Source organism: Pteropus medius, unplaced genomic scaffold (assembly GCF_902729225.1).
Source record: "Pteropus medius unplaced genomic scaffold, Ma_sr-lr_union100, whole genome shotgun sequence".
NCBI lineage: Eukaryota > Metazoa > Chordata > Mammalia > Chiroptera > Pteropodidae > Pteropus > Pteropus medius.
In genome coordinates, this window is record NW_024340696.1 from 25604653 (window position 1) to 25618526 (window position 13874).

Sequence of the window (13874 nt, forward strand, 5' to 3'; positions counted from 1 at the left end):
AAAAAAGCCTATGCAGAAATAAAAATTTCCTCACGAATGCAAGTACACATAAACATATGTTGTGAATCTACAGTGGTATCACAGTAACATGGCTAATCATATAATTCATAATAATGTTCATTGGACTCGTTCATTCCTCATCATGGCTGAACTGATGTTAGGGAGCTCAGATATCTTTCAGAAATCAACAAAGAGGCTCTTAGGGAATTATAAATTTTTTTGTTTTTTTGTTTTTTAAGACTTAATTTAGTACATTAATGACAACGTTTTAGTAGGATGCACAGGTGAGTACAAGTAAAAAGATCTTAATCTTTCTCAAGTCAGATTCAGGTTGGGAGCCAGCAGTAAACCTGAAGAATTTGAAGTTTGTGTGCCAGCAGCTGCATCACCATGTAGAATCCTCATATGGGCAAAATCTGCAAGTTCTTGAGCACATTAAGCCTTGTGTGGAACAAATTTCCATTCTGTTTTTGTTTTATTTAGAACTAATCATGCTTATAGTTACCTCCAGGAATGGTGGTAACTCCCTTTTGGAAGAGAGGATAAATGTTACTAATTCTTTAGTAGCAGCAAATAATTGTGTCCACTTCTAGCTGAAGTCCCTGTGCTGGGTGTTGGGAATGCAGAAGGATATTTTCCTGGTCTTAAGTGGCTTATATCCACTGGGCAATGAAAAGATGGGAAACATATGAAAGACTTATTTATAAACAGTATGTTCATTACATTTTCAAATAATATGCTTAACATATTTTTCTTCAACCTCTGACCTGATTTCATGTGAAGTACTTAACAGTTTAAAGCAGTGACTCCTAAAGGTAATCAAAAAAAAAAAAAAACAGTGCAATAAGCACACTATTTTGCCTATATGTCTAGACATTTTGATATATTAACAATTTGGCAGCATATTAACAATTTATCCTGTATTTTCTGACCCTTTTGCTCCCCATTAGCTGAGGATACAGCAGAGATCTCTGAAATGATATGTAACAATACGAAGTAGCTTTTTGATAATTGCTGATAACAGGTACTGTCACACCAAGAAGGTTGAGAATCACAGAACAGCACCGCAGCCAGTGATGCTTGGGCCTCTACACTCCGCCTGGAATATGGTCATGTCGTAGATGCTTACACATGACCCCTAATGAGCCACATTTAATACTAGCCAAAACAGATCCCAGTTTACAACTCGTGGATCATTTCCAAAGTAGTCTGATGGACTGCACTCATCTCAGTAGAGTATGTGTGAGAGAGGATTCCAAGTTTAGTTCTGCACGGTGAGGTGTGCAGTCTGCCTTAAGTAGGGTGGGCAGAAAGTACATGGTAAAAAGCTAACGACAGAAGAGGTTCCAGGATTGCCCGCCTCTGCTAGAATCTGAGAACCTCAGGACCCTGCCTATGCCCAGAAGAGAGCCTGGGGCGGAGCCTGGGGGAGCAGGAAGAAGACCAATTGGCTCTCATGGCCTCTTTGGAAAACATCCCTTCCTTACAGATTATTGTCAAGGTTGAAGGAGAAAGTACTTGTGTGTGGCCTCCCAGCCTGGGTTTAGAACATGAAACACAAAGGCTGCTACTTAAGAAGGCACCTGCTGCCACTCTCTGGACAACTCCCAGGCCATCCAGTTTTTTGTTCTCTATTGCCATACTCATTTTTCTTCCATGAACACTGGAAAGGAATCATCCCTGACTGAAAAGAAGTATTGGTCCTGTTTTAAGAAGGGATGTTCCTCAGAGCTGTTACTATGGACTTTACTCTGTAGGAATGGGCATTCTGAACTCTGCTCCGAGGATCCTGAGTAGAGAAATATGAAGCTGGAGATACACAGGTGCCTGGCCCTTTTAGGGAAGACTGAATTCCCCTATAAATGAGGACCAAGCCTTTGAAATGACTTGAGGCCCCCATTGACTAAGAACTATGAAACGTGCATTTGAGACAGATGAATTGTGTTTCATCCCAGGGAAGAATTTTATTTTTAAATCAACTTTATTAAGATAGAATTCATATGTAAAAATTGCACTTATTTTAAGTGTGCAGTTTGATGAGTTTGGAAGAATATGTACACTTGTGTAACCATCACCACAACCAAAATATAGAACCTTGCCATCCCTCCCCAAAGTTCCTTTGTGCCTCTTTCCCGTCGCGTCTCCAACCCCACCTTGTCCTCAGGCAACTACTGATCTACTTTCTATGATTATAGATTAGATTTGCATTGTCTAGAACATCATATAAATGGAACCATATAGTATGTAACCTTTTGAGTCTGGCTTATTTTACTCAGTTATAACACTTTTGAGATTTATCCATGTTAGTCCCTGTTTCAGAAGTTCAGTCCTCTATTGCTGAGTAGTATTCTGTTGTATGAATGTACCACAATTCAACCATTTACTCGTTGGTGGACATTTAAGTTTTTCCAGTTTTGACTTATGAATGAAGCTATTATGAACATGCATGCATAAACAAACAAAATACTGCAATTCTAGGTAGGTCAACAGACAAAGCCAGGCAGGTGATAAACCGGCTGCTCTTCTTAAGGGAAGAGGAGTCAAGTAGTTGATGAGGCCAAGTTAACTGGTTTTATAAAAAGCGGCGATAGCCAAAATTGAAAAAAAATGTCTGTGCTGAACAGAGAGGACTGCTGATCAGGCGTCTTTCAACCACACGGGAAAGATGGATTGCAACATCATTGGCAGAATAACACACTTATTTGGGTTTTTTTGACATGAGTTAGAATTGAGCCAATAGACTCAACCCTATTTTCCTGGCTACTTCTTCAGGATATGTTCGAAGGCCTGTTCAGACAGCAGGGATGGAACTCCATCTCCAGAGGAAGAAAGACTGCTGGCTGTGGGACCTTAGATAAGTAAATTTGGGATAAGTAAATCTGGCAAATGAGCTTTAAAAAACTGCCTACCTTAAGGGCTTTTAGGAAGATTGGATGAGAATCTATGTAAATTGCTTAGCAAGTGTCAAGTGCATAAGGAGGACTCAGTAAGCATAAATTACAATATTATGTTTAAAAAGCTTTATTGACTTATAGTAAGATTCCAAATATATTCCTTAGGAAGTTGGAAGGTTTTAACATATTTTTAAAAATTACATGGTGAATTTTTTCTGTATTATTTATATAATCATTGGAGAATTGAATTATTAATCAAAATCTGGTTAGATTTTAGAAGCATATCAGTTAAGTCACAAAAGCTCTCAGCAACATTGGTCCATCTCCTAAAGCAGCAGCTGTCCTGTTCCAAATCTCCTACCAGATGCTTCTCAAACCAGAAGAATCACCTCTGGAGTTTGTCAGTAAATCTGATTCAGAAGCCCTTCCTCAGGAGCCAATCCTGAGGGTATGTGGCCTGCAATCTATTCCACCAGATTGTCTCGGAGGTGCCCACTGCACTTCCACATCCTCTGAAAGGGGTCCCTGTGGTGGAGTCAAAGCAGTAGGGCTGGAAGCCCAGGACTTGGGTCTGAAGCTTGACTTTATTGCCCCTCCCCCAGCACTAGTTTTATGTCTCTTCTCTGTCCAAGCTTCGTTTTCCTCATTTCAACAGCACCTCACCAGGCTGTCGCAGAATCACATGATGTTACAGTGTCACGACAGTCTCAATAAATACTCGTTGGCCTTGTTAATTCCATGCTCTCTCTTACAGTCTTTCCTATTTCCCACTATTTCCAAAGTCCACTGGCTGTATATAACTCACAGGAAATAGAGCCGCTTTAAAGAGGGGTTCAGGAATCTCCTTGTAAACAGTCAATATTGTAAAAACTGCCCTGAATGTTCACCTACCAGGAAAAGGGGGTATCTAGTTAGCTCCTGGGTTTGAAGTGGAATAGGTAATTCTTAAGGTATTGTAGCCACACGTGTGGGCTTGTTTTCAGTGGGGATAATTATCCAGAATACGCTTCCGTCGGCTAGGAGCCAGGGCAGAGCTCGCCGCTCGTGCTTCCATCTTCCCTCTCCTTCCTGCCCACCCCGGGCCCCTCGCCTACTCTCCCAGCGCCGGGCAAAACCCCGAGCTCCACGGCGCTCATTGGCTGGTTTGCTTTTATTGACCTGTTCTGAGAGCCCTCCTGGCTTCCGGCGCGGACACCAGGTGTGCACCGTTTTGCTCCAGGCGACATAAAAGAAGCAGGTTTTTCCTCTTCTTGGGACCTGTGCGGATCATCACAGGTGGCGCGGGCCACCTCCCATGGGTGGGTCGGGCCCTGGGGCTCCCGCCTGTGCGCTCCCGGAGCTCAGCGGGGTGGTGCGGCCAGGGCCGGGGGCTGAAGTCGGCGTGGGCAAAGCCCCAAGCGCATCCTCCACCTGCGCCTTCCCGGCTGGAGCAGGGAGGATGCGAAGATGGTCGTCCTCCACCTTTGCCGTCCTTCCGTGTACTCCGGGTATTTACGCTCCTAGGAACATACGCGCGGGTAAAAGCTCTAGGGGGAACTCCGAAGTTATAGGATCTGTTGGATGGGAATCAGCGGGCATTTGAATGCCCGCGTGCTATTTCCACTGGAGGAGCGCAGGCCCGGCCCACCGGGAACTGCGGATTTGATCAAGGGCGGGCCCGGATGATTAAATCCCTGTTGCTTCAGGTTTTCATTTGCAGTTTGTTGAACCCAGGTGGCTTCTCAGTGTTCTAAAGGAGACTAATAGTTCTGCAAAAAGAAAGGGTGATGTTTTAGAAAAAAAAAATCTGCTTTAAGAGAATTTAGTGGTTTTGCTGCTGTCCTACAGTCACGCACAGCTGTTTTGAAATTGCATCTTTATCGAGGAAAGAGGTAAAAAGCAAAAGCTAGACCGATCTGGGAATTGTTTGTTTTGTATATGAGGTTATTTGGACCTTCTGAATTTTCCTTTAAAACACAAGAATTATTAAGTAGATTTTATTCTCAGTAACACCAAACATAGATGACGTTAAAAAAAAACTTAAAAAGTAAAATCAGTTTATTTTGTTGGAATGAACGTAACAAAAATTCCCTAATTTTCAATTAGAAACTCTAGTATCATTTTGGCTTGAAGTTCCGTAACATACTTACTACTAAAGTGGAAAAAAACGGATTCTCATATTTTCTCTCGCCCACTCCCTTTTATTTTTCAGTCCAGAGCACAACCACCAGAAGAGAACAAAAAGAAGCCAGTTTTGGGGAAACTTGGCAACCTGTTCACGTCAGGAAGGAGAAGGAACACCAGAAACGGATTAGAGAGTCCCACCAGTTCCAGTGCCAAATCATTCTCTCCGAAAGATGTAACCTCTTCCCAGCTCCCTGAAAGAGAGGATGAGAAGAGGCACTCTCAGGGCAGCCAATCAAAACAAATAGATACAGGCGAGGAGGGCCTCCCCCAGGAAAAGCCCCAGGAGCTGGAGGGCGAGCCCTCCGAGACCTGTGTCCAGGCAGCGCCCCCTGACGCAGAGCTGTCACCTTGCTCGAGCAGTCATGCAGCGGTGGCTGTGCAGCAGTGCCATGGAAGTGATTCACCCCAATTAGAACCTTTGGAAGCAGAGGAAGAGCCCTTCCCAGGTGCCACCACCGTTGCCAAGCAGCTGCATTCCTCACTAGAGAATTCCCCCAGGCAAGAGAACCCAGAAACGCTCGCCGGCAGTCCGAGGCAGGACGCTTTGGCTGGCGCTGACTGCGAGCACCAGACAGCCCAAGGAGCAGGGGATGTGCTGGGGTCGCCCACCGGGGAGCCGCCCGCGGAGGGACTAGGCGAGGCGACTGGCAGAGCCCCCCACGTGAGTGCAGAAGGAGGCTTCCCGGAATCCCAAGACGCGCACAGCCAGCCTCCCGAGGACGCATCTGCTCTGCCAGGTGATCCTCCTGCTGTGGGCCCAGAGAACTTGGCGCGTTCTCCGCAGGCAGACGGCAAAGCCGGGCCGGGAGGACGAGGGTGCCGGTTCGGCGAGCGTGCCCATCCCGCCAAAGTTTTAACTTTGGACATCTACTTGAGTAAGTCTGAGGTGGCGCAGGTGGACGAGCCGGTCGTGATTACTGCCGGGGCAGAAGATTGCAGCGATCACGACGATATGGATAAGAGGTCGAGCGGCCGCAGGTCGGGCAAGCGGAGGAAGTCGCAGAAATCCACGGACTCCCCCGGCTCGGACACCGCGCTGCCGGACAGCGCGGCCAGGGACGACGTGGTGTTCGACTACGAGGTGGCGCCAAACGCGGCCACCGAGAACGGCTCTGCGGAAAAGAAAGTGAAATCTCCGCGGGCTGCCTCGGACGGGGGCGTTGCCTCGGCAGCGAGCCCGGAGTCCAAGACCAGCCCCGGCCCCAAAGGGCAGCCCCGGGGGGAGTCGGACCGGAGCAAGCAACCTCTGCCGGCCTCGTCTCCCACCAAAAGGAGGGGCAAGAACCGCGTCCCGGAGGCTGTGCCCACCCCGCCCGCTGGCGGCCCGCGGGCTCCCGCCAAGGAGTCCCCGCCCAAGAGGGCGCCGGCGCCGGACTCTGGCCCCGCAGCCAAGGGCGCTGCAGGGGAGAACGGGGAGGAGGCAGCCCGGGTTGTCCCTCGCGAGCTCACGGTCAAGAGCAGCTCGCTGCTGCCAGAGATCAAGCCAGAGCACAAGAGGGGGCCGCTCCCCAACCACTTCGATGGCGGTGGAGAAGGAAGTCGAAGCAGAGAGCTGGGCAGATTGGCCGGAGGTCCTGACGCCGACGGCTTGAAGCTCAGAAACCATTTCGGTGCAGGCAGGTCGACGGTGACCACTAAAGTGACCCTGTAAGTAACTGCGGAATTGGGCCGGGCGGAGATGCTGTGTCCACAGACATGCTGGGCGGCAGCTCTGAGAAGCCCGGAGTCTTTGCATTTGTGGGAGAACTATCTGTGCACTGAATTTTCTCTATGTTGAAATTGAGATAGGGAAGAGCTAGTTAACAGTTACAGTTTAAGAAGATGACACATTCGGGAGCCTAGTCGGTTGTTAATTCTTGTTTTAATATAAGGTTTAAGTTAAATGAATGTAAAAATGAGATCTCATGAGGTTTAGTGTTTACATAAACAATAGAGAGGAGACTGTATGGCTTGACAAGCTAATTCATTCTTTATTCAGAGTGTACACTGGCATTCTTGGATAGGGCATTCTTAAAACACATATGCATAGAATTTGATAACATGGAGCAAACACTAATATATTCAGTATGTCCCAGTAGCCTTGACATATGTGCGTTTATGAGAATTCACAGAACCTTTTATGGAACTTAGTGCATTATTTGCCTAAAGCCTTAAAAACAAAACAAAACAAAAAACGTAATACAAATATCTTGGTTCTTTTTTCCCCTTTTTAATGTTAGGGAGTCTGGTGATATTTTTGCTTCCCCGAATTGAAAAGTAATTTTCAGTTATTGAAATTAAGAAAGGTCAGTTATTTTTACTGGGGAGACTGCTAAATGAAAAGACACATTAGAAGAATCAAGCTCAACAACAGACTATGACTAAGTTGCTGCTAAGTTGATTTATTTTTCAAATATTTATTAAGTACTTTCTGTTCATGGTACTGTGCTAAGAACTATGGGGGGAAAAAAACAACTATGATTCAGTATTTTGCCCTTGAAAAGTTTATGGCCCACTCTGGCACACAAGATACTGACTGACAAATCAAGTAACAATATGAAGTGATATCTGATTAAACTGCCAATGAATATTACCATCTCTGAAGCCTGGGGATGTGGAAAGGAGGAAGAAAAGCACTTTTGTTTTTTCCTAGGAATTGGGACTTGTTCCTTAATGATAAATCAAGTTGCATAGGTAGACAGGATAAGGGAGGGCACTATAACATTCTTAAGATCCTCCCCCTTCCCACACTCTCACTCCTACATCCCCAGTCAGCACATGTGAAAAATGAATATCTAAACTGCTCAAGTTTCTCCTGCATTCACATATTTATTGAAAGAGCTGGTATTTTCACAGCATTATCATTCTTAAACCAAATGGTCCATTCTGACTATTTGAATTCTTGGATAAGCTTTAGAGGAGGTCTTTTTGGTAAATGCTTGAGAGGAAGATCTGCTTAATGAATAACTTGAGCTTCCTCACCAGCTGTGAACCTGGAGACCTTCGATATAGTCAGCTATTTACTCTGTAACAGCAGCGTCTGAGAAATAACCTGAGTGAATGATGCTCATTATTTGTAGAAGGCCAGTGTGCCAACATTCAGACCTCCTAAGTGTGAGCCTTAGAGAAACATTGCTTGTACCTGAACAAGGAGGCTTCTGCTTCCCTCTGTCTTCTGAGAGGAATACACGAGTAGCAAGGCCAGAAATGTGACACTGCTAAGGAGTAGGATAAACAAACCTAGAGAAGCCAATCTTAACAGTGAAACTTCTTCGTGTGCTGTTATTTGTAATAGAACTAAACCAAATTCTCTTTTCTCAGTACTGATTACTTTCTACGTGAAATTTTTCCTTTGCCAGCCACTCATTTAATTTTGTTTTCTACAGGGCCTCACACTTAGTATATTGGCAAACTATTGAAATGGAAAATTAATAATTCTTTCTATTCCTTTTCTGTTTGATGGGGTTTTTCAGACCTTTTAATTTTCCCCTGATTGTATTGCAAGAAAAAATATTACTCAGATTATTTTTAAAAACCATTTGAGTCTGAAGTTTTAGTTTTAACTCTTTTATATACCCTCAAAAATAATGATTTTGAAGCAGCATGTTTCTTATGCTGTTAGAAAAATTATGTCTTCAGTTCTCTACCAAATATTGAGTGGTGAGATTCTTAAAATGATATATTTAAAATAAGAATTTTCCACTCATAGCCACAGCTTTTTAGACTCCATTATTTTCCCCTCTCACATTGTAAAGAAGGCATTACAACATGAATTATAGGAGCCTTTTGATTACTTTGAGCTAGGTTAATTGTAGTGACTCTTGGTAGCAGAAGTTAATTGCACAGAAAGTTTGGTTGTAAAATGTATTTTGATCTTGGTGTAAATCTTTAATGTACAGATGTGTGTTTCCTGTCCTTAAGGTAGCTTGTTGGCTAATCTGTAGCATTTTCCATTTACATCATAAGATACATTTTGATGTTTGTCATTCTTTGAGCTGATTAGTAAGAAATTTTAAAATGCATATTCCCTGGCATTTGAACATCCCTCATTAACTGATAATATTTGTAAGCTTTGTATTTCTGGTCATCTCACTGGTTTTAGAATTTTACCTTTAATGAAGTGCTTATAAGTTAATTTGCTTTTAAATTTAAGATGTGGGAGCCTAGATATCTTATGGAGGAGATATTGAGAAAAGTGAAGACCGGGAGAAATTAATGAGAATATATCAAATTTAGTATTTAAATAAAAAATTTTTAATGAGAGTCTAAATTCTTGGTGCTGCATTTGGGAAGGATTTCTCAAGTCAAGAAAGATAAAAAGTCTCAAAGTTGCACTACCTGATCCTTCAAAACACTCCTCAGCATAGAGTCTAACACGTGAGCAAGTCAGGGGCTCACCCGAAAACACTTCTCAGGCCCAACCTTCTTGAAAGGCAATGAGTCCAAGCAGGAGCCAGCATGAGAAAATGCTTCTTCACTTTGTGTTCTCATTATCATAGTGTCCTCATAAAGTACGGTTACTTTATCTTATAGATCTCATGATAAATCACTGACTCCTTGGATTAGAAAGAACCGGAGGAGGTCACTGAGGCCAGCCTAGTCTGACTCTTTCTGTGGAAGCAGAATAGTAGGGTGGTCAGGAGCATGGCATCTGAAACAAGAACACCTGGCTTCAGATCATGATCCTGTCATTTACTAGCTGTGTGACCTCAGGCGAATTATTTACCTTCTCCAAGCTTCAACGTCATCTTAAAAGAGAATGTATAAAATTGTGCATTATGCAAGCCATAGAGAGTGTTTCTCAAGTGCTTGGTAGTCAGTGAATATTAGTGGTTATTATCTCTTCTATTTTGTAAACCACTAGACCTGTGGTTTAGACATTTTTATCTCTAGCTTTGGAGCCCATTCTTCTAGGAAAGCTTATATAAAAGTGATTTATAAAACAGATAAGTCGGAGTGATTCTGGTTGAAAGGAGGGTGGCCAGCCAACAGCCCCATCCCTGAGCTTCTGCTATCCCACTTGCAGCCCAGGAAGAGAACTCCAAGGATTATTTCACCCGTAACTTGGAGGATGGGGATGTGGAGATGGGTTTGGAGTTGTTTTTGTTTTGTTTTGTTTTGTTTTTTTAAAATAGATAGAGAAGATAGAGTCCAAAGAGTTAAAGTATCTTGACCAGGTTCACACAGATACTTAGTGTAAGAGCCAGGACCAGATCCAAATAATGTCAAAGAACATTTTGTTTCTCAGAAGGAAAAATGAATGTGCATTCTTATTTGCAAGAAACTCACCTGAGAGGGGAGGCTCTTTTTGTCCAAGAAATAGTGACAAAACCAACAATTGAGTAATTGATAAGTAAATTATGGTGCATCCATATGAACTTTTATGCAGACATTAAGAAAACCTTTCAAACAAAATTTTTAGTAACTTAAAACATGTTAAAAATGTTAAATATAAGGTTAAGTAATCTTTTTTTAAGGCAAGAAATCAATTCTATGAACAGAATAATCTCATTTCTATTAAAAATATTTAACTACACATATAAAAAGATTGGGTTTACACTAAAATGTTAACAGAAATTATCTGAGTGGTAGGATTATGAATGATTTTCCTTTTTTATATCTTCCAAATTTTCTGTGGTGAACGTACTTATATAATCATAGAAAAATTTTATGGAGGAGGATAAAGGGAGTAAAATATCCAAAAAGGTAAATAATAGATATTTTTTATAATCTAGCTTTTCGAGATATGTGAAAAGAGTTATGACAAACTAAAAAATACACGTTCAATGTTTGGGGAAATCATTTACATTTTTAAAGTATGGAAATGCATTAAGTATTTAGACTTCTTCTAGCCCTAAGTTGTCTCTCAACTCTAGTGCCACGCCCTGCATGTACATAACTAGGTACTCGATAAACTTGTTAACCTCCCTTCGATAAACTTGTTAACCTCCCACCTCTAGACTTTCTTAGTTATATAATTTTCTCATCCTTCATATAGAAGAAAAACATACATTAAAAATAATTGATAGTGTATTTAGGGTTGTTTAAAAATTAATTTTTAAAAATGCCACATATCGGAAAGATGTTGGCTTTTTATAGTTTTGTAATTAAATTAGTATGTTCACCTTTTAAAACTAGGTCAATAACTTTATTATTTCCGTATTTTTGCAGCCCTGCCAAGCCCAAACATGTGGAACTAAATCTTAAAAACCCTAAGAATCTTGACAGTTTGGGAAATGAGCACAATCCATTTAGCCAGCCAGTTCATAAAGGAAACACTGCCACCAAAATCTCCTTATTTGAAAACAAACGGGCAAACAGTAGCCCAAGACACGCTGACATTCGAAGCACAAGGAGCACCCCTGCCTCTAATAAAACTTTTGTTGGAAGGGCGAAGCTGAATTTAGCCAAAAAAGCTAAAGAAATGGAACAACCTGAAAAGAAAGGAATGTCAAGTAGTCACCAGAATGGTGTGCTGGTGAAAGAAACCTCTGCAGAAACCAAAGTTATTCTCACTGAAGAGGAGATTCTGCCAGCAACTGGGAGTCCCAGTGTAAGAGGGATGGAAGGCCAGCCTACTGAGGATCAAGCTCTTGGTTCTCAGCTTAACCAAGGTGATAAGGCAGATGTGCAAATAGATGCTGGCTGCCTTTCTCAACCAGTGGTTACTACTCTGATTCCTGTCCAGGACCAGAAGCTCTTAGGAGAGGACGACTCAAAGGCTGCTGACAGCAAAAGACTTGTACTTGAAAATGAGACTGATACAGCACAAAACATCCCCACCATTCTTGATGCCAAAGATTCATGTCCAACAGTCATACCAAAGCCACAGGATAAATTTTCTGACTCACAGCCCCCGGCTGAGTCATCTAATCAGTCTCCTGTTTCACTGCCTGAATGCATTCCTGTGGGTGTTCCCAAAGACACATGTGCCGAAGCACCCATAGGCAGTTTTCTGGGCACTGATCTAAAAGTGTCAGAAAACCATAATGGATGTATTTTGCCTGTGTCTCATCAGATTAATGAGAAAATGCCCCCCTCTAAACTTGTAGCAGGAGGAGAAGGAGGAGAAGCAAACCCTCCTTTGAACACAGAGCACAGCCCAGAAGCTGAAGGAACTGAGTGTCCATCCAAGGTCCTTGTCCAGGTCAGGTCTTTCGTGCTCCCTGTGGAGAGCACCCAGGATGTAAGCTCCCAGATCCTCTCAGATAGCTCTGAAGTTAGAGAAGTGCAGTTGCCAAGTTGTCACAATAATGAACTTGAAGTGGTTTCCGTTGCAAGTTGTGCTCCCCAGAAAGAGGAAGTACTGGGCAATAAGAGTACATCACCCAAACACATTCATCGTGAAGAGGAACATGTAGCAAAATCTGGCCCACAAGTCACGCTGCTGGAATCAGAAAAAACTCTGCCTACTCAGGCTCAAAGTCAAGGCAACAGAACACCCCTGGCGGTTGAATCCAGCCCCACCCGCTCCCCTGGTAGCAGAAATCATTTAGAAACTACTCAAAGGCCAGATCACAATGTGGTGAATGGCCAGGACAGCCCTGCCAGTCTTTTGAACATTTCTGCTGGTAGCGATGATAGCGTATTTGATTCTTCTTCTGATATGGAAAAATTCACTGAAATTATAAAGAAGATGGACAGTGCGATTTGTGTGCCTCAGAAGAAAAAGAAGGCCAGGGTGCCAAACTCTCCCGCCCCTCACTTTGTCATGCCTCCAATTCACGAGGACAATTTAGAAAAGGTGTTTGATCCTAATGTGTTTACCTTTGGTTTGGGGAAGAAAAAAGAAAGCCAGTCAGAAGTATCACCGGCTATACATTTCATGCAGAACCTGGACACAAAATCCAAACTGAGGCCCAAACGTCTGTCCACTGAACAGAGTATCCTCTTCAAGTCCTTGCACACTCACATTAATGGGAAAGATGAACCTCTGGCGACTCCAGAAATAAATGGCAAGGAGAACAGGGACGTCACGAATGGTGGAGTTAAGAGATCTAGGCTAGAAAAAAGTGCACTTTTCTCAAGCATGTTATCTTCTTTACCACAAGACAAAATCTTTTCTCCCTCTGTAACGTCAGTCAACACTATGACCACAACGTTCAGCTCTTCACAGAACACTTCTCTTTCTCGGTCTCCTGTGCTACAGCCTGTGGCTGAGGATGCCCCACCCTGCACTTCAGAGAAAGATCAGCCAAATCTTCCACCCAACCACTACTTACAGGTCTTCAATTTTGACTCGTCAAGTACATCTCAATCAGGCTTGAAAAGTCCCAGCTACATGGAAAAATACCTGCAAAAAGAAGAAACCAAAAAAGATCTGGATTCACAAAGCAACCTCCATTTGCCAGAAACTAAACTTTCTGAATTTTCTAAACTAAAGAACAGTGATGCTGTGGAAAAGTCTAATCATGCTGAAAGTCTTAAATCGAATTTGCCGAACTACGGAAACAATGACACAGACTTCGTGGGTCTTTTCAAATCCAGCCGGTTTGACCCAAACATATCTTTTTCTGGAATGTCATTATCAGATTCAACAGTAAGTAGCAACATATGATCATTTACTTGGGTTTTTTATAAATAAAAGTGACAGAGGGGTGATGAGCAATTAATGTTATTCTTTTAGAAATGGTTATGCTTGTGTACGATTGTTTTCTATTCATATATTTGAAAACCTATGTGCAAGGGACTGTTAAGGTCTAAGAAAAAGGTACTCGGATTCTGTTCTCAAAATATGTGTAGTCTGGCAGGGAAAATAAGCTACCAATATTTTAAGGCACGTGTGAATTAATATGTTGTATTATGAAATATAAAGTACCTTGAGAGTTTAGAGAC

General features: G+C 42.7%; 1 protein-coding gene across 1 annotated transcript in view; it reads left to right on the plus strand.

Moving 5' to 3' along the window:
* The first annotated feature begins 5362 nt into the window (after window positions 1-5362).
* LOC120607849 (beta/gamma crystallin domain-containing protein 1-like) overlaps window positions 5363-13874 on the plus strand; it is a 45741-nt gene continuing 37229 nt past the window's right edge. Inside the window, exons 1-2 of the mRNA XM_039869593.1 lie at window positions 5363-6707; window positions 11211-13578. Coding sequence (XP_039725527.1) covers window positions 6013-6707; window positions 11211-13578 — 3063 coding nt within the window. The 5' untranslated portion in view covers window positions 5363-6012. The remainder of the gene's footprint in view (window positions 6708-11210; window positions 13579-13874) is intronic.